The following is a 20608-nucleotide window of genomic DNA, read 5'->3' on the forward strand; positions in this document are numbered from 1 at the left end:
CCGGAATGTGGGGAAACCACGCAGGCGCACTAAGGGACAGTGGCTTCCGGCACGGGAGTGGGGGCTCCGCCCCTTAGATTCTATCCAGCCCAAGTCCCTAATGGCACTTTTTGTATACACGAGAATAATGTTCAATGGCCTCAGGTACAAGGGCGAGTGTGCGAATCAGTCACTAAAAATCAGAAATACGACTTTCAAAAACAGAAACATGACAGAAAGTCATTTAAAGGAAAAATTCCTTTAAAAGAAATTTAAAGGAATGTTGTATAAGCGGCTTTTTGGCAGCACAATCTTGTCCAAGCAAGATTTGAAGCATAGAATAAAACAATCACACTGGCAGAGGCCCCTACAAAGTTCTCCAGTTCTTAGAGTGACTGATGGGCCTCCGGACACCCCCGGGATGAGAAGGATCGGTTGGGGGGGGCGCGTGTGAGTTCGTGCGCGCGCGCAGGGGAGCGTGGGTGGCGTTGGGCTTGGTGCTCCTAGGAAACTCGGTCTGGGCGTGAGTCTGTAAATAATTGGGCACAGCAATCCCAGAAGTCTATCTGAATCATACTTATTTCAACTTTAACAGGAAGCCGCATCTCTATTTATCTTAACGTGGTCAGGATATACAATTTACAAAGTTGAAATACAAGGTTTAGTAGCTTCCTAGTGGATCTTACCATCAACTAATACAATTCTCAAAATTGTTACTTTTAAAAAATGTATTTCATTTTTTCCCCATCACCATTTATCCTTTCTTCCACCTCTACCCACTCCCCGTTCACCACACTGTTGTCCATGTTCAAAATTGTTATTTTTACACGATTTTTATCACAAATACTATAATCTGAAAAATGTTCTAAAGCTACCTGAAATGAGGAGACACATCCAAAAACATATTGCCCTTTTTTGGTGTCCTAACAAAAATAGACCAAACTGTATTGTATTGATTTGACACCTCCCTTACCATATAACTAAGCTATCGGTGTCTTTCCAGGATATTAAATATCCTTCTATTTCATGACTGCTGAAGAATAAACTATTTCACTGCACTAATATGTAACTGCTAACGTTTATCGGACAATGTGTTGGACACTGTTCAAGGTGATTTATAAGTATTAATCCACTTAATCCTAATAACTGGGTGTTGTGGGTCCTATTACTACCCCCATTTTACAGATGATGAAATCTGAAGCCCAAGGAGTTCACAGGTGACATTTTCATTGAACTGGTCCCCTATTTTTGACCAGCATTGGGTTTTTTTCCATGTTCATTTTGCCATAAAAGGTGCTGTGATCAATGCCTTTCCCATTCACCTTGATCCTCTCTGGACAGAGCCCTGCCCCTTCATCCCACCACTCACCTTCTAAAGAAACATAGGGGGAAAAGAAGAAATAAAATGTAAAAAAGAGAAAAGAAACATGGTGGGAAGAAATCACAGGAAAGTCAGAGATGCCAGGGAGATTTACTGTCTCACTGCCAGTGAGACATTGACTCTTTTGTTGGTACTCTTACAATATTTATGTTAAAATTTCAAAAATTATTTCAAATATGTTTTTATCTATTTGAGAGAGAGAGAAAGTGGGGGGGGAGAGAGATTGGTTGCTTCCCACACCCTGATGGAACCCACAACTTGGGTATGTGCCCTAACTGGGGATTGAACTGGCAACCTTTTGGTATATAGGATGACAATCAACCAACTGAACCATTCCAGCCAGGGCTCAATAATTATTTTTAAAACCTCATTCCTATAAGACTATAAGATATTAGGTAGAACAACGTAATTACAGCCCAGCTGGTGTGGCTCAGTGGTTGAGTGTCGACCCATGCACCAAGAGGTTGCAGGTTCAATTCCTGGTCAGAGCACATGCCCAGTGGGGGCCATGCAGGAGGCCAGTTGATGTTCTCTCTCATCGATGTTTCTATCTCTCTCGCCCTCTCCCTTCCTCTCTCTAGAAATCAATAAAGAAAAAAAATTAAAAACCTTAATTACACAATTGTTATAAGCATAAATTAACTAATGCATAAAAAGTGTTCATGAAACTTGTGTGAACATTTGCTATTATTCTGAGAGGTAGCACAGTACTTTTCACAAGGCAGTATAACTTGGCCACTGCCTCAGGCTCTGCCAACTAGGAGCTATGTATTTGGGCAAGTCACTTAACCCTTTTGTGACTCAGTCTCCTCATCTGAAAACACTGCTTCATAGGGTTATTGGGAGAACTAAATGAGTTAATACTTGTAAAACTTAGACTAGCATCTGAAACATAGAAAATACCCACTACATTTTGACGACTGTTACTTGTTTTAAAATATGTTTTTATTGATTTTTTAGAGAGAGAGGAAGGGAGAGATAGAAACATCGATTGCCTCCTGCACGTCCCCTACTGGGGACTGAGCCCACAACCCAGGCATCTGCCCTGATCAGGAATCGAACCAGGACCTCCCAGTCCATGGCAGGACACTCAATCCACTGAGCCACACTGGCTGGGCGTGTTAATTGTTTTTAAAAAGTTTCCCAGTAACAGATCCATCTGCCAGAGGTAGATCTACTGCAGAAATAATGTGAATTAGAATGACCACAAGTGCCTCTTGCATCTGTTATGTGTTGTGTATTTTTTTCCGTTTTTGTTCTTATACATTTACATACTCTTAATGGATTAAAAACAGGTTTTGAACAACAAGCTGATGATAGAAGGTACTTTCAGTGTTTTGGGAGCTTGGAGAGAAAGGGACAGAGTTTATCAGCACGAATCGCAGTCAGGTCAATGGGTGGAGAAAGGAAGGTCTCAGGTCTGTGGGTATCAAATCATGAGAATGAGTTCTTGGAAGTTGTGAGTGATCTTGGTTACAATCAGGACCTCTAGAAAAGAAGCTCAAGCCCATAGAGGACCACAAGTCCTATTCACTCTAACAGGATCAGGGTTATTTCACTGTAAGAATGACAGTTGAGTGTCCTAGCCAAATGAACAAACCAAAACAGATTTGGACAGAAAAGACAGATAAATCAGAGCTGTTTGAAGATCACACCACATCACAATAGTGACTCAGATGGTGGCAGAAACAGGCAGGGGCCATGTCTGCTCTGGACTCCTCCTTCCTTCATGTACCTCCTGCTTATTTGGACCCTAGAGTTAAGAAATGCAAAGGTGAGCGCAGGACCACACTGGCTATGTCCACTTTTCATTACTAACACAGGCTGAAATGAAACCTGAAGTTGGGCCCAATCCTCAGGAACAAACAGGAGCATGATTTAAGGGAAAGCCTGCATAGTTTGGGAGTGATAAGAATCAAGGCCAGAGAGTGAAATTGAGGAAGACATAGAGCTGACGTATAACTGGAGTGCAGAGGCTGAGTCCTTATTCACTTATCTTATCCCTGAAGTTTCTTCCTAAATGGGACGAGTGGGGGTTGGGATATAAGGTCATAACTTAAAATTTTACCATTTCTTGATATTAAAACATTTGCCTCTGAAGCCAAAGTTCTCACAATCCCCAAAGTTTTAATGGTGATAACTCTCCATGGCCTGAGTCAGAAACAAGATTCCTGCAGTTGGGAAAAGCCTCACAGACCACTTGAACACCTCCAGCAAGCTGAAACAGGGAGCCAGCCTTCTAACACATTTCAAGTAAGCCCCTACTAGGTACCAGGCACTGGGGCAACAGCAGTAACTTATGGTCTCCACTCTCATGGAGCTGCCAATTTAGTTGGAAAGAGAAAGAATAATAAAGATCATTTAGAAATTGATACTTAACTATCCTTAAAATAGTTCCCTTAGTGTTGCTGAGTTGTGGGGGAAAGGGGTAGGAATGAGAAATAAATCTAAGCTGGAACCTGAATAAAAAGGAGCCAGAGACACAAGGCTCTGGGTGCTGAATGTGTGGATAAGGCCAGTGAGGCTGGTCAGTGACCAATTCCCAGAGCAGGAGAAATCACTTTACAGGGCTAGAACTGGGCTGCTCTGCTCTTAAGATCGCCATTCCTTTTACTCAGTGAGAGGTTCAGGACCAGACTGTGGGCCTGGGAAAGCCTGGACCTTGAGTTCGGTACCTCAGTCCCAGGTAATATAGTTTAACGGGCACAGCCCTTGGTTCTTCTCATTTTCTCCCCCTGCTAATACATTGAACTGCATCTCATTGCTTTTCTTTTATTGTTGTTTTGTTTTAATATTTTTATTTAAAAAATTTTTTTTCCTTTATTGATTTATAGAGAGAGAGGAAGTTAGAGGTAGAGAGAGATACAAACATCAATGAGAGAGAACATCGACTGGCCGCCTCCTGCATGCCCCCCACTGGGGACTTGGCCTACAACCTGGGCATATTTCCTGACTGGGAATCGAACCAGCGACCTCTTGGTGTATGTATGGGTCGACGCTCAACCACTGAGCCACACAGGCCGGACTTATTGTTGTTTTTTAATTAAATTTACTGGGGTGAGATTGGTTAATATGATCATATAGGCTTCAGGTGTAGATTTCTGTTACAAGATCTGTATATTGTACTGTGTGCCCACCATCCAAAGTCAAATCATCTTCCATCCATGTATGTATTAGGCCCTCTTCAACCCTCCATTGATGCTTTTGGGATATTTTTTTTATCCTCACCTGAGGACATTTTTTCGTTTTTTTGTTCAGATAGAGTGGGAGGGAGAGAGAGAAAGAGAGAGAGAAACATCTATGTGAAAGGGACACATCGAGTGGCCGCCACCCGCATGACCCAACCAGGGCCGGGGACAAACTGCAACTGAGTTACATGCCCTTAGCGGGAACCGAACCCGGGTCTCTTCGGACCGCAGGTCAACGCTCCAGCCGCTGAGCCAAACCAGCCAGGGCCCATTGTTGCTTTTGAAATGTTAAGCCACCCTTGCTTTCCTTGGATAAGCCCTGCCTGGTTTTGGTGACAGCCTGCATTTCCTGCGCTCTTACTATATCCATCTTGAGTAATTGTCACAACCACCCTAATGAGGTAGGTGCAACATTGAGCCCCACTTTGAAGATGAGGAAAGTGACCCCTAAAGGGGTTTATTTCCCATAGTCACAGAAGAAAATTTTAGAACTAGCATTTGGACCCTGGCAAGAAGTAGAACTGGACTAAGTTTCTTATCCTGGACACAAGAAACCACTTGGTAACCAGCTAGCAGTGTTGACAATAGTGCCCCATTCCTCTCTCTCCTTTCTCTGTACATCCCCCTGCATCAAGCTCCAAATCAATTTCCTCCAGTCTCTCTTCCAATCTCCTGCACTGACTGGCAGATCCACCCTGAAATTCACAACAGCCCCCAGCTGCTGTGAGTAGATGATCTCTTAGGCCTCCTCTCCAACTTCATCCCTTGTTGCTCTTCCTCAGTCAGCCACACTGACTTAATTGCACATCCTTTGAAAACTGCACAAACTGTTCCTGGGATCTGGAACGCTCTCTTCTGTATACTCATGGAACGAACATGTCAACTCATTCCACAGTAAATTACTAATACCAAGCACACTGTGCCAAGTACTGCTCTAATCACTTTACAGACATAGAAAACCTTTTTTTAAAAAAAATTATTTATTAAATCCTCACCCAAGGATATTTTCCCACTGAATTTCAGATAGAGTGGGAGGGAGGGAGAGAGGAAGAGAGAAACATCAATGTGTGAGAGACACACTGATTGGTTGCCTCCCGCACAACCCCAACCAGGGCCAGGGATTGAACCGCAACTGAAGTATGTGCCCTTGACCGGAGTCAAACCCTCGATTCTTTGGTCCGTGGGCCATCACTCTAACCACTGAGCCAAACCAGTCAGGGCAGAAAACCTTCTTTAATCCTCACAACAACCCTATGAAGTTGGTACAATTATTATCCCATGTCACAGATAGGGAAATAGAGGCAAAGAGTTACCTGCTCAAGATCACACAGTAAACAATGGATTTGAACTTGCACCCAGCTCACCTGGCTCCAGAATCCTTGTTCTTAATCACTACACTATTTTTTTTTTTGAGACCTGAAGGTTTATTGCCTGAGGCATTAGATTATCCCGTCACATGTCCTGTACTAGGTCAACTGGCTTCAATTTAATTTTGTTCTCTTTTTTTCTTTTTTATTAATTTTTGTTACAGATGTTTCTCCTTCCCCCCCCTGCTGATTCCCCCTCCCCCTCCCTCCCTCCCTCCCTGCCCTGTCCCCAGTTTGTTGTCCATGGCCACTGTTCATGCACACATGCATATAAGTTCTGTGGTTTATCTCTCCCCCACCACCCCCCTCTTCTGGGGATTGTCAGTCTCTACCCCACTTCCACGTCTCTGGGACTACCCCATTCTTCAGACTGTTATGCTCATTATATTCCACAACTAAGTGAGATCATATGATACTTGTCTTTCTCTGTTTGGCTTGTTTCACTTAGGATGACACTTTCCAGGTCCCTCCATGTCGTCTCAAAGGATAAGAGATCTTTCTTTCTTACAGCTGCATAGTACTCCATTGTGTATATGTACCACAGCTTTTTTATCCATTCGTCTACTGATGGACACTTGGGCTGTTTCCAGATCTTAGCTATTGTAAATAGTGCTGCTACAAACATGGGGGTACATATATTCTTTCTGATTGGTGTTTCAGGCTTCTTATTTAACACCAAAAGCCAAATTACTCTGTGTGAGCTCCTCCAGTGCGGATTCATAACAAGTACTTTTTCTCCCCTCACACTCCTCCTTTGATCTGTCAGCAAATCCTGTCAGTTCCACCTTCAGAATTTAAAAAAAACAACATTTTTTCCCCTTTATTGATTTTTAGAGAGAGAGGAAGGGAGTGGGAGAGAGAGAGAGAGAAACATCGATGAGAGAGAACAACCTGGGCATGTGCCCTGATCGGGAATTGAACCAGCGACCTCTTGGTGCATGGGTTGATGCTCAAGCACTGAGCCACAACGGCCGGGCCCACCTTCAGAATTTATTAAGAATCTGACCTATGGCCCTGGTCGGGTAGCTCAGTTGGTTAGAGTGTCATCCTGATACACCAAGTTTGGAGTTTAGATACCTGGTCAAGGCACATACAAAAATCATCCAATGAATGCATAAATAAGCGAAACACTAAATTGATGTTTCTCTTTCTCTCTTCCTCTCTCAAATAAATAAAAGAAAAAAAAATGCTCCATACTCTGTAGTAATGGAATTTGAGCTTTAAAAAAAGACAAGAAAGCCTGGCCGGTGTGGCTCAGTGGTTGAGCATCGACCCATGCACCAAGAGGTTGCTGGTTCGATTCCTGGTCAGGGCATATGCCCAGGTTGTGGACCAAATCCCCAGTGGGGTCATGCAGGAGGTGGTCCCAATTGATGTTCTCTCTCATCGATGTTTCTATCTCTCTCTCCCTCTCTCTTCCTCTCTCTCTAAAATCAATAAAAGAAAAGAAGAGAAGAGAAGAGAAGAGAAGAGAAGAGAAGAGAAGAGAAGAGAAAAGAAAAGAAAAGAAAAGAAAAGAAAAGAAAAGAAAAGAAAAGAAAAGAAAAGAAAAGAAAAGAAAAGAAAAGAAAAAGAATCTGACTTCTCTCCATGTCCACTGCCTCCACCACCTGGACCACTGCAGTGTCCTCCTCACTGCTTCCCCTTCTCATCCGTCCTCACAGCAGCCAGAGGGTCCTGTTACAACCCGAGTCAGACCAAAGCCCTCCTATTCTCAGACCCCTGTTGTGGCTCCAGCTCTCAGAGAAAAAGCCAAAGTCCTCCCTGTGGCCAATGAGGCTCTACACAACCAGGCCCACGTCACCTCTCTGATCTCAACTCCTGCCACCTGCCTTCTGGCTTTCTCTGCTCCCACTGTGATGACCTTGTTACACACACACACACACACACACACACACACACACACACACACACAGCCAAGCTCCCACCTCGGGCCCTTTGTACTTGCTTGCTTTTCCTTCTACCTATAATTCTCCTTTTCCAGAGGCAAGGCTGACAGATTTGGCCAGTAAAGAGACAAGCCCTTGTTCAATTCAGGTGTTTGCTACTTACATAGACAGCAAAGCAAGAATAGCCACAAATGCCAGCTCATGTTCCTCGTGTGGGTAACAGTGAAACAAAAGGGGCCAGATGACTGCTGTACAAGTGGTAGGACAGACACTCTGCTGCAGAGGAACTAATTCCACATTAAGCAGTTCTATAGTCCTAAATTGGGGGGAAGAGAGGGACAGAATGCCTCCTTCCTCATCAGAACCTCAGGTGATGAGAAACTGTCTCACCACAGCCTCTTTGGTACATTAGGGAGGTTAATGAGAACTGGCCTCGAAGCATTTTCTCACAAGCCTTTCGTGCTCTGTGCTCTGAAGATCAGAGAGTATTCTGCCAATAGTCAGATCAACTTGCCTACCTGGCCTACCTGGAGTCTTGCAAGGCAGCCAGAGTGCCATGGCGGAACCACTGCCCTACACCAGATATCCTCCTCCTTACTTTCCCTCTATCTGCAGGTCTCTATTGTCAAGTCCCCTTCTCTGAGTTGCCTTCCCTGACCACCCTGTGTAAAATATCACATCCCATCATTCTCCATCCCCTGCTTTATTTTCCTTAATGCTTGCCACTTCCTAATGTCACATTACCCACCAATTTACTACTTTATTGTCCGTGGACCCCACCAACACATGAGTGACTCCTGAAGGAAAAAAATTGTCATATTCTTTGCTGTGTCCCTACTATTATCTAACACACATAGTATTTACTGACTACATCTAACTACCAAACACTGTTCTAGATGTCTCCCATATCTTGACTCATTTAATGGGTATTATCCCCACGTTGTAAGTGAAGAGACAGGTTTTTAGAAATGGGTTTTGGAGGAGGGAAGACAGGACCTCTGATGCTGAGCAAAAGGATAGTCCTTCTGTCTAGAGAACCCAGGGGGTCCTGAGGGGAGGGGAAGCAGGAAGCCATTACCTAGAAAATATTAACTTAAGAATTGTCAGATGTCTGCCCTGGCCGGTTTGGCTCAGCGGTTAGAGCGTCGGCCTGCAGTCCAGAGAGACCTGGGTTTGGTTCCCGCTAAGGGCACGTACCTCGGTTGCAGTTTGTCCCCGGCCCTGGTTGGTCGTGCGGGTGGCAGCCACTCGATGTGTCCCTTCACTTCGATGTTTCTCTCTCTCTCTCCCTCCCTCTCTATCTGTACAAAAAATGGAAAAATATCCTCGGGTGAGGATAAAAAAAAAAAAAGAATTGTCAGATGTCAAGAAATAGAAGCTAGCATTTATAGAGCAGGGTGTCTTGAGGCCCTTGGAATAGAAATGCCTGCAACTATGGAGAGAGCCTTGGGAGACAGGGCAGACCTATAGAAAACAGATGACAGCTACCCACCTACCACGCCGATGCGGCACACCTCAAACAGTTTTCTTTTTAACTTTTTATTATGGAAAATCTCAAACTTACACTAGTATTGAGATCACCCAGATTCAACAGTCATGAACATAGCATTATTCTTTTTTCCTTTAATCATCACCCGAGGATATTTTTAAGATTGATTTTAGAGAGAGAGGAAGGGAGAGGGAGAGAGAGAAACATCAGTCGGTTCCTCTGATCCGGGGATCAAACCCACAACCTGGGCATAAGCCCTGACTGGGAATCCAACTTGTAACCCTTCGGTGCATGCGACAATGCTCCATCCAAACAAGCCACATTGTCCAGGACTAAACAGCATTTTTCAAACTGCAGGTTCCATAAACATTTGAGTAGTTTTGGGCCAACTGACTTTGTTAAAACACAATAAACCAGGAAACATCAGGGGACTTTGCACATTTCATCATTAAACCTTTCTTCCTCTTACACAACTGGATAGACTAAACCCCAGTGAAGAAAAATATACTTCACTATGGATTGTAGTCATAAAGTTTAAAATAGATTGCATTTTCTGCGCTTGTAAAACTGAACTAGATAAAGGAAACTTTCAGATATGAGTTTTACTTAAAAAGTTTAAAAATTTGACCTGCTGGCACGTTAGAAATGGTAATGCAGGACAATACCATGAAGTTTTTTTTTAATCCTCACCTGAGGACCTTCTTTTTTTTTTTTTTCCATTTATCTTCAGGTAGGGCAGGAGGGAGGGGGAAGAGAGAATCATCGATGTGAGAGAGACATATGGACTGGCTGCCACCCACATGACCCCAACCAGGGCCAGGGACAAACTGCAACCGAGGTGCATGGCCTTAGCGGGAACCAAACCCGAGACTCTCTGGTCCGTGGGCCAATGCTTTAACCACTGAGCCAAACTGGCCAGGGCAATACCATTAAGTTTAAAGATCCCCCCACCCCATAGGATCTAAGGAGGCTCTCCATAACCTTGAACATTTCTCCAGTATATTGTATGTATATTCACAGAGTGGGAAAAATAAAGATTATGAAAAGCTTCAAGTTAGGCCTGTCACCAAATTTGAAAAAAAAAAAAAAAAAAACTTCTGGTTTTTCAGACCTTGGGGTACTCTGAATTACAAGGGATCATGGTCCTTATGTTAGCCCAGGAAGGGGTGGGAGATGGAAGAGGTATGCAGCTAGGCAGGCAGGGATGTGGCATGTTTTGTCTTGATAAGCAGAGGAGTGGTAGGAACACTGGTACTGATTCTTATCCAAGGTGTTTTTTTTTTTTTAAAACATACCTGTAGTCACAGCTTTTTTTTTTTTTTTTTTTTTTTTTTTGGTACATGCCCCTAGCAGGAGCCGAACCCGGGACTCTCTGGTCTGCAGGCCAACACTCCAACCTCTTGAGCCAAACTGGCCAGGGCCACAGCATCTTATTTTAAAAGGCTATTTAAGTTTTCTACACCTCTACATCTAGAATGCGGGCAAGGCTGTGGGGGTAGTGTCAGGGTCGTCCAACTCCACCATCAGGTGGGCACTATTCCCATTTTACACACATTGAACCTGAGGCAAAGAAATTGAGATAGGAAGCAGGGTCTGAAAACTGATTCAGCTCACATGGGGTGAGAAAGGAAAGGTATGGTTGTTATTCTGCAACTTGAATGAAAGGGGTCATTTATGGGATGTTTGTAGACAGTTTTTGGTATAAGCAAGATTCAGGGCTTTAAAAGTATTTGCAGGCCAGGGGTCGGGTTGTCACAGGCCTTGGGACACAGGTTCCTAAGGCACCTTTGAATGTTTGGAAGTTTCTTGTTTCTGTGGGTTCTTGGGAAACATGCACATTATTGAGACCCTGGTTAAACTGAAGCAGAGAACTAATAGGCACTTTTGTCTGCAAATTTTATTGATCAGCAATTTTAGTGCCAGAAAAAACCGAGTTCTCTAGGTCCCTTCCCTTAAGCAAATAAACAGCAAGATACCGTGCACCTCCCTGGGCTGGATTACAGGGCACCTTCCGAAACCAGGAGAGCAGAGCAAGTCGATCAAGTTGTCATTCAGGTCTAGGCAACTATGGTCTTTATTGGTCTTGCTTGGGGGATCATTTTGTTGCAGGAATTTTGTAGATTAAATGATTCTGTCTCAGGTTGCACTGTGGATGAGGACATTTTACTCCCCGAGGTGCAGGGAGCAGAGGAGCTCCTCCTCAAACGCCTCACAAGGCTGGAACACTGGTCCACTGCCTTAGATCCTTTAAGGTTCAGCACAGAATGCCTACTCAGACCAAGTACCCAACCGGTGAAGGTGACCACAATGCCCTTACCTGGGCCTTGCTCAGTGGGCTAGGCAGGACCACCTGGTTGAAAGGAAGAAGGGTCCTTGGGGGCCTGTCCCAACTAGAGGGCAGACCTGGGAAGCAGGGTGCTAATACTGGCACTCACAATACAGGGGCCTATGCTGTCAGTTTAGGCTGTTTTAACAGTACCAGACTTTTGGTGGTTTTTAAACAGAAACTTCTCAGTTCTGGAGGCTGGAAGTTCAAGATCAGGGTACCAGCATGGTTCAACTCTGGTGAGTGCCTTCTTTCCAGAATGCCTTGTATATCCTCATGTGGCAAAGGGGGAAGCAAGCTGTCTCTAATATGAGGGCCCCACCCTCATTTAACCCAAGTTATCCCAGAAGTGCCTCACACTTCCTAATACTATGGTACTGGGGAGGATTCTGGTGTTTGTATTTTGAAGGGACATAACCAATTAACACCATACTTCAGGAATGACAATAAGGCAGTTTAGGTTGTCCTGGAACTGGCAATCTGTTGGTATGTCGCTGAACTTCAGCCAGATGGAAGCCATGGACACAACTGATTAGGGATTTCACCTCAAAGCTTCATGTACAGGTATATCCTGTTTTACTGCACTTCGTAGACATTTTACAAACTTAAGGCAAGGCCTTCCACCAGTAAACACGTTGACTCCACTTTATAGTGAGACTTGCTCTACTATTGCTGTGGCGTGGAAACAAACCCACAATGTCTGGGGTGTGCCTGTATACCCGAACCTTAAACTTGAGGACTCTACCCTTTTGGCAGTCCTTGCCCCACCCCCCACTAAATTCTTTGCTCAAGGCCTCCCCCTTCACAATCTTCATGTATACTTCTACTAAATTACAAACTGGGTAGAGGGAGGAAAAAGTACCATTGATACCCATTTATTTTCAGGTTTCATCTTTTTAATCAGCTCCATGAAGGACATCCTAAACGCTACATGAAACACAACAGAATATTTTTTCTTCCAGTATTAAAAAAATGACATTCACAAGTATTTTAAGAAACTTCTATATAATCAGGGCAGTAATAATCTTCAGTAAAAAACAAAAACAGACAAAAAAAAAACCTCTAAGTAATCATGTTCTTGATTTCTTGTAGTTACATTTAGAAATTGCTTCCATGATAAACACTGTGTACACGTTTTTAAAATGTCCTTAGACACACATTATTTCGGAGGGAGAGGGGGAAAAAATCAGTCTGGTCAAACATATTTTTTTTTGCCAGGACCAATGCTGAGAACCCAAACTAAAAATAAAAACACATGGAGCTTTCTAAAAGGTCTTTAACAAGCTACCTTGGGAGCTCAATTGAAAAATAGAATAAAACAGATGTTTCAGTGCAGCTCCAAAACTCTTTATAAATACAGCCATTTGGAAGGACGATCCTGGATCAGAAGTTTTATTCCTTGTGTATCTGAAAAGAGTAAGAAGGGGAAGAATTGTGATGTCAGGAAGAAACATTCTGACATGCTCACCTTACTGAGAGCTTCACAAGGACACCCTCCCTGTTCATCGCCATGCCCAGCAGATTACAGGGGAGACAGGTTTTCACGCATGAGTCTCACCTACATTAGGTGCGGCATGCCTCATCTCAGTTGTCGTAATTGTCTCTGTAATTTCCTCCTGAGTAGCGGTCATAACCACCCTGGCTTCTGGGAAAAAACACAGCGTTGTATCAGATAATATTAAAAACCATATTTACATATCATCACATTTTGTATTATAAACTTTAATGTGTTAAACAGGATACATTAAGCATATAATCACGTAGAAATCACAACTATATACAATAAACATAGCACATTGAATCACATTAAATGTTAACACAGAACCAACACCGTACAATAAACATTATCTATTGTGTACTACAATTATATGATCCTCAATCTGTAAAACAAACACCAGTAACATCACAGTGAGATAAATACAAATACCCAGGCAGCCAAACTCTTAAGGAAAGGCAGTACCAAGAGAGGGCCCCAACCCTTGGCTACCCACCTGCCACCATAGTCTCTGGATCTTCCATATCCATATCCATATCCTCCAGGTCGACTGTCATACCTGCCACTCCCATATCCCTGGTCCCCACCACCTATGGGAGACAAATATTTAAACTGGAATTGTCCATACACAGTCCTTTCCCACATACCCCCCCAATCAAATCTACCATTGTAGTTACCTCTAGAGTAGCTGCGGCCACGCCCATGGGCCCCAAAGGCACCCCCTCTGGTTCCCCTGGCTGACTTGCCCGCATGGTCCACACGAATCTGGCGACCATCCAGAGACTAGGTTTGAGGAGACACAAGAAGATGGGTTGGTGGTTACACAGGGAAGTGGTGAGTAAAGAGTGGGCAGGGCAGGTGGGCAAAAGAACCCAGAAACTCCTGCTGGGCACCAGGTTCTGGGTGCCATGTTCCAGAACAAGCTCCTTTGACCAGAATGGCCTTATCAGGAGCTATAGAATCCCACAAAATGACCTGAATCCACCGTGTTCCCCTGCTACTACTTACATCTTGACTGAACTCAGGTGAGTTCTCCTCCCCACTCCTCTAAACTGCCCAACTATTAGGGCTAGGATAGACACCTCTCTTGGTTTGAGACTCCAGAGTCCATCCCAGAAGACTCACGAGGTCCTCTCCGGGCCAGGCCCGCAGGTCTGCAGACTCTACTACCTAAGCCCAGGGCAGGTCAACCATCCACAGGTGGCTTCTCGGCCTCATGCAGGACCAGTCGTCGCCTCCCAGGCAGCCCGGCTCTGTCTGCCGCTGCCCTCCACCCCCTAGAACAGAAGGCAGTCACGCTCCTGTGAGTGGGCACTGTGGGGTTTGGTGGCCGCGCTGCCCCTAGCAGACACAGAGGGAAAAACAGAAAGAATGGTGGAAGTGGTAGAGATGGGGGCAGGACCCCTAATGCAGGTAGAAGGCCTCACCTCTCCATTCATGGCTCTCATGGCATCTGAGGCATGCTCTGGATTGGTGAAGGTAATGAAGCCAAACCCCCGGGATCGCTGAGTCTCCCGGTCCTTGACAACGACCACTAGGAAAGAAGAATAAGATGGGTAAGAAGAAACCGACCAATCTTCAATTAAAAGCTATCAGGCCCTAGCCGGTTTGGCTCAGCGGTAGAGCATCTGCCTGCGGATCGGATCAATGAGTCGCAGGTTTGATTCCGGCCAAGGGCACATACCTCGTTGCGGTTCATCCCTGGCCCTGGTCGGGGTTGTGCGGCAGGCAACCAGTCGATGTGTCCCTCACGTGGATGTTTCTCTCTCCCTTTTTCTCCCTCCCACTCTATCTAAAGGTAAATAGAAAAACGTCCTCCAATGAGGTTTAAAAAGCTACCAGGTTCTCCAAAGCCTGCTAGACTACACCTTAGACCTAAGAACAAAGCAAGGAAAGGAGTACATGAAGGTCTGGGGCCCTGACCTCGCTCTCAATGTTTGCTGAAATGCAAGGGTCCCTCCCACGCTTCCTCTAACTGTCCACCCCATCATGGATCTGGTCCACGTCTCACCCTCAGAAATTGGCCCGAAGCTGCTGAAGTGATCTTCCAGAGCCTGCTCGTCGGTGTTGAAGTTGAGCCCTCCAACGAAGAGCTTCCCTTCTTCAGAGGACATGGCAGTGAATTCGAGTCCTGTGAGGACAATATTGAAGAGAATGGAAAACCAGTGAAAGTGAGAGAACAAAGTTGGAAGAGAATGAGGAAAAAAGGGGGACAAGACAGAAAATAGACACGAATAACAAAATAAGGCATAACTAAGGAGAAACCAAAAAGGCAGACCGAAAAAGACAGAAATCTGCGGGGCAGGTTCAGCCATTTGGGGCCACCTTCGCGCATGCTCACAACATCCCCTGCCACCACGCCCGTCATTTTGTGCCGCCGCGCAAGCCCAGAACATCCATGCGTTCACTGTGCGCCCGCAGAACAAGATGGCGGCGGTCACGTGGGAAAAAAGCCCCCCTCCCCCCCAGGTCTCGGCCGCCGCGTGGTCACCCCTGAGACCAACCCCAGCCCCTCCAGCCCCGGTCACTCCGCCAGCCCCTCCTGGCACTCCTCGTGCTTGGATACAGCGTGCCAGCCTCCCACCAAATCAAAAGTTTGACCTCGGAGCACGGGACCCGCCCGCCCCGAAGAAGCCCAAGCCTACGTGTCCGAAGCCGCTACTCTTCCCACTTGCACGCCTTGCTCTAGGACGGCGTAGCACACACCAGTGAGGCGAGGCGAAGCCGCTCCTTAAGCCAGACACCGCTTACCTGGAAATTAAGTAAAAGGGCTGGATGGACAGTTACCGCCAAGGAGCAGAGCGACTGAGGAGGAGATCGCGCGGGAAGACGCTTAATAAAGCGTACGTAGCGTACACGTCACTGTACGTCCCCTTACGCGCGTTCATTGGCTAAGGCCAGCGAGGGGCGGGGTGGGAGAAATGGACAACAGATTAAAGGACGCGAACCGCTCTGCATGCTTCCGGGAACCAAGGCGAGCTTTGTGTGGTCGGTGTGCTATGACGTAAACATCCCTCCACTGGCCCCAGCCATCTTCACCTCTTATGCGCACGAACCTTTTCGCTTTCACGTCTCTTTCCGTCCTGCCCTCACTTCCTTGACGTCATTTCCCCATTGGTTCCCACGACTTTCTCACCATCCCAGATGTCTTTCTCTAGGCACCCGACGACATTATTAGTGCCCTCTGATAACCTCCTTCACTTTCTAGTCCTCTAACCTCATATCCCTAGAGGGACTAATGCTTTATACCTCAAGGGCCCAATTTTTTGGTGTTTTTAAAAAGTATGTTTTTATTGATTTCAGAGTGAGGAAGGGAGAGGGGGAGAGAGAGAAACATACATGACAGAGAAACATCCATGGGCTTCCTCCTGCACGGCCCCTACTGGGGGTCGAACCCGCAAACCCGGAATGTGCCCTGACCAGAATGGATTGGGTGACCTGGAGGACGCTCAACCAACTGAGCCACACAAGCCAGCCCAGCAAGGGCCCAAAATTTAATCCCCCGCTTTCCCTGACGTCATCACCCTTCACAGTCTTTAACATCAGACATTTTCTCAGTGTTTGATCATGACTTATACGTTTTCTTCTCTGTGCGCAACATCTAGCCGCCTGTCATGGGCCTCTTTACCCTGGCACCGTTCCTACTCATTTCTGACTTCAGCTCTCATCTTTATCTGACAACCTCCTGAAGCCAGTCTTGATTTCTCCACCAGTAGACTGCCTGAGGTGCCTTCTAAAAAAAATAGGATGCTCCAATCGTCAGAAGTAAATCCCAGTCCACACAACAATTTTTGCTGTCACTCAGGGTTGCTGAGCCCTTGATCCACAGAAAGGACTTTGACAATACACAGTGGACTCATCCAAAGCAAGGTGTGTCTGAGCCCACTATCCACAATTTGGTCTTGTACAGCCTTCAGAGTGTGTGAGCTATCTTTGCAATGAATGAATTTCACAGACGTCATTTCTGAACTCCCCATCCAGGAAGAAACGAGTTACTTTGCCCTCAAAGACTAAATTTTTCATCCATAGCCCTGGCCAGTTTGGCTCAGCGGTTAGAGCGTCGGCCCGCGGACCAGAGAGTCCTGGTTTGGTTCCCAATAAGGGCACATACCTCTATCGAAGTTTGTTCCTGGCCCTGGTTGGGGTTGTCTGGGTGGCGACCAGTTGATGTGTCTCTCTCACATCGATGTTTCTCTCTTTCTCTCTCTTTCTCCCTCTCTCCCTCCTGGCTCTATCTGAAGATAAATGCAAAAAAAAAAAAAAAAAAATGTCCTCAGGTGAGGATAAAAAAAAAATACTTCTCTTTAAAAATAAATAAATAAATTTCTCATCCATAGAATGGACTTGTCTAGCTTCTAAGGGTCAGCCCCTCCCCCCCAACACAGACTAAATTTGTTAACTTTTGGAGTATGTATCTACAAAACAAACTTTTCTGGGTTTTGCCATATTGAGACCTATGCCCAGGATGGACATGAATAGATTTCACACTGTCCACAAACATGCTATTCTTAGATAGTCCTCAGAGAATCTGAGACCCATGAAAAAAAGTTACTTGTTTGTCTTTAAAAGTGTCTTGCCCTGGTCGGTTTGGCTCAGTGGTTGGAGCGTTGGCCTGCCATCTGGAGAGACCCTGGTTCGGTTCCCGCTAAGGGCACGTGCCTTGGTTGCAGTTTGTCCCCAGCCCTGGTTGGGTTGTGTGGGTGGCAGCCACTCGATGTGTCCCTTTCACATCGATGTGTCTCTCTCTCTCTCTCTCCCTCCCACTCTATCTGAACAAAATATCGAAAAATGTCCTCGGGTGAAGATAAAAATAAAATAAAATAAAAAAATAAATAAAAGTGTCTGACCTCTGGCTCGGCCGGTGTGGCTCAGTGGTTGAGCATCGAGCCCTGCACCAAGAAGTCAACAGTCCAATTCCCAGTCAGGGCACATGCCCAGGTTGTGGGTTAAATCCCCAGTGGGTGGCATGCAGGAGGCAGCTGATCGGTGTTCTCTCGCATCGATGTTTCTCTCTCTCTCCCCCTTCCTCTCTAAAATCAATAAAGAAAAAAAAATTTTTTGCCCTGGCCGGTTTGGCTCAGCCGTTAGAGCATCAGCCTGCGGTCCAGAGAGACCCGGGTTCGGTTCCCGCTAAGGGCATGTACCTCAGTTGCAGTTTGTCCCCGGCTCTGGTTGGTCGTGTGGGTGGCAGCCACTCGATGTGTCCCTTTCACGTCGATGTTTCTCTCTCTCTCTATTCCTCCCCCCCCCCCCCCACTCTACCTGAACAACAACAACAAAAAAAAATGGAAAAATGTCCTCGGGTGAGGATTAAAAATAAAAAAAAAATAAAAAAAAAATTTTGACCTCTGATCATATTCCACAGTACATGACGCATCATCATTGTTGTTCCATGCAAAGCCTCTCCTTTTATGTATTCTTTTATCCCTGCACCCAACTATCATTCTCTTCCTCCCACAGTTGACCATTTTATTGGATTTAATGTGTATCTTTTTGTGTGATTTCATATAAAATCTACATTTTGTCTATGCTTTTGTTTTGTTAATCTTCACCAGAGGATATTGTTCCATTGATTTTTAGATAGAGTGGAAGGGAGGGAGGGAGAGAGAGACACATTGATTGGTTGCCTCCCATACACCCTGACCAGGGCCCGGGATCGAACCTGCAACCCAGGTACGTGCTCTTGACCGGGAATCAACCCACCATCCTCCGGTGTGCGGGCTGACACTCTAACCACTGAGCCGATCTGGGCTGTCTATGCTTTTAATTAAAGCAAATGGTAGTGTCATTTTATATTTTTTTCCCCCAACTGGCATTATGTTAAGACTCATCACTGTTGTTATAGGTGCATCTAATCTATCTGTTGCTTCTAATGGTTACAATAAACTCCAATGTGTACATCCAGTGCATCATTTTACCCCTAGGTGCGCTCAACAAGGGACACTGGGCTGCCTCCAACACCCTGTTTCAATAAATGTTCTCTGCCCTGGCCAGCTTGGCCAGTGGTTAGAGCATCAGCTGGTGGACCAATGAGTGGCGGGTTCCATTCCAGTCAAGGGCATGCATCTCGGTTGCGGTTCGTCCCCAGTCAGGTCATGCAGGAGGCAACCAGTTGATGTGTCTCTCTCACATTGATGTTTCTCTCTCCCTTCCTCCCACTCTATCTGAAGATAAATAGAAAAATATCCTCAGATGAGAATTTAAAAAAATAATAAATGTTCCCTTATGGGCCAGTGTGAAAATTTCTTTAGGATGTATACTCAGAGAATAGCCAGACCATAGGGGATGTACATAATTTCTGTAAGCAGTGCCAGATTATTATCTGGAATGGATAGAGTAATGTATGAAGGGGCCTACATTTGCCTAATCTCCATCAACACTTAGCATTATCCAGCTTTCTAAAATTTTCCAGTCTAGCCCTGGCTGATTTTGCTCAGTTGGTTAGAGCATTGACCCATGGACTGAATGAAGGGTCTCGGGTTTGATTCCTGGTCAAGGGCACATGCCTGGGTTGTAGGGTTTTTTTTTAAACCTCACCTGAGGACATTTTTTGATATTTTGTTCAGATAGAGTGCGGGAGAGAGAGAGAGAGAGAGAGAGAGAAACATCGATGTGAAAGGGACACATCGAGTGGCTGCCACCCGCACGACCCAACCAGGGCCAGGGACAAACTGCAACCGAGGCACGCGCCCTTAGCGGGAACCAAACCCGGGTCTCTCTGGACCGCAGGCCGACGCTCTAACCACTGAGCAAAACCGGCCAGGGCCTGGGTTGTAGGTTTGATCCCCAGCCTCAGTCGGAGTCATATGGGAGGCAACCAGTCAATGTGTCTCTCTCACATCAATGTTTCTCTCTCTCTCTCTCTCTAAAAGTAAATAAACAAATAAAATAAAATAAAAAATGAAAATTTCTAGTTAAACCAGTGGTCATATTTCATTCAATTTTTTAAAAAACTTGTATTTTAAGCCCTGGCTGGTTTGGCTCAGTGGTAGAGCGTCAGCCCACGGACCAATGAGTCCCGGGTTCAATTCCAGCCAAGGGCACCTGCCTCTGTTGCAGTTCATCCAGCCAGGGTTGTGCGGGAGGCAACTAGTCGATGTGTCCCTCTCACGTCGATGTTTCTCTCTCTCTCCCTCTCTCTCTACCTGAAGATAAATAAAAAATATCCTCGGGTGAGTATTAAAAAAAAAAAAACAACTTGTATTTCAAAATGATTGACAACCGCCCTGGTCGGTTTGGCTCAGCAGTTAGAGCGTTGGCCTGTGGTCCAGAGAGACCGGGGTTTGGTTCCCGCTAAGGGCACGTACCTCGGTTGCAGTTTGTCCCCAGCCCTGGTTGGGTCGTGCGGGTGGCAGCCACTCGATGTGTCCCTTTCACATCGATGTTTCTCTCTCTCTCCCTCCCTCTATCTCCCTCCCACTCTATCTGAACAAAAAATGGAAAAAATATCCTTGGGTGAGGATTAAAAAAAATAATAAAATAAAATGATTGACA

The 20608-nt window shown here is 45.5% G+C and overlaps 1 protein-coding gene across 5 annotated transcripts; it reads right to left on the bottom strand.

Annotated features, from left to right (window-relative positions):
* Positions 1-12494: 12494 nt before the first annotated feature.
* On the bottom strand, positions 12495-15996 carry RBM3 (RNA binding motif protein 3). Of its 5 annotated transcripts, none has more exons than XM_036271667.1 (7): positions 15393-15470; positions 15126-15245; positions 14542-14648; positions 13792-13897; positions 13611-13704; positions 13182-13261; positions 12495-13026 (listed from the first exon to the last, which is right to left on the bottom strand). In XM_036271667.1, exons 1-6 carry the CDS (start codon positions 15427-15429, stop codon positions 13204-13206), a joined length of 522 nt encoding a protein of 173 aa, XP_036127560.1. In that variant the 5' UTR covers positions 15430-15470; the 3' UTR covers positions 12495-13026; positions 13182-13203. The 5 variants fall into 5 exon arrangements, with proteins under 5 accessions (XP_036127560.1, XP_036127558.1, XP_036127559.1 ...); XM_036271665.1 differs by having other exon boundaries at positions 13182-13264; positions 15393-15469; XM_036271666.1 differs by having other exon boundaries at positions 12496-13026; positions 13178-13261; positions 15393-15469.
* Between the last annotated feature and the right edge of the window lie 4612 nt (positions 15997-20608).

The sequence above is a fragment of the Molossus molossus genome, unplaced genomic scaffold (assembly GCF_014108415.1).
Source record: "Molossus molossus isolate mMolMol1 unplaced genomic scaffold, mMolMol1.p scaffold_m16_p_2, whole genome shotgun sequence".
Lineage (NCBI taxonomy): Eukaryota > Metazoa > Chordata > Mammalia > Chiroptera > Molossidae > Molossus > Molossus molossus.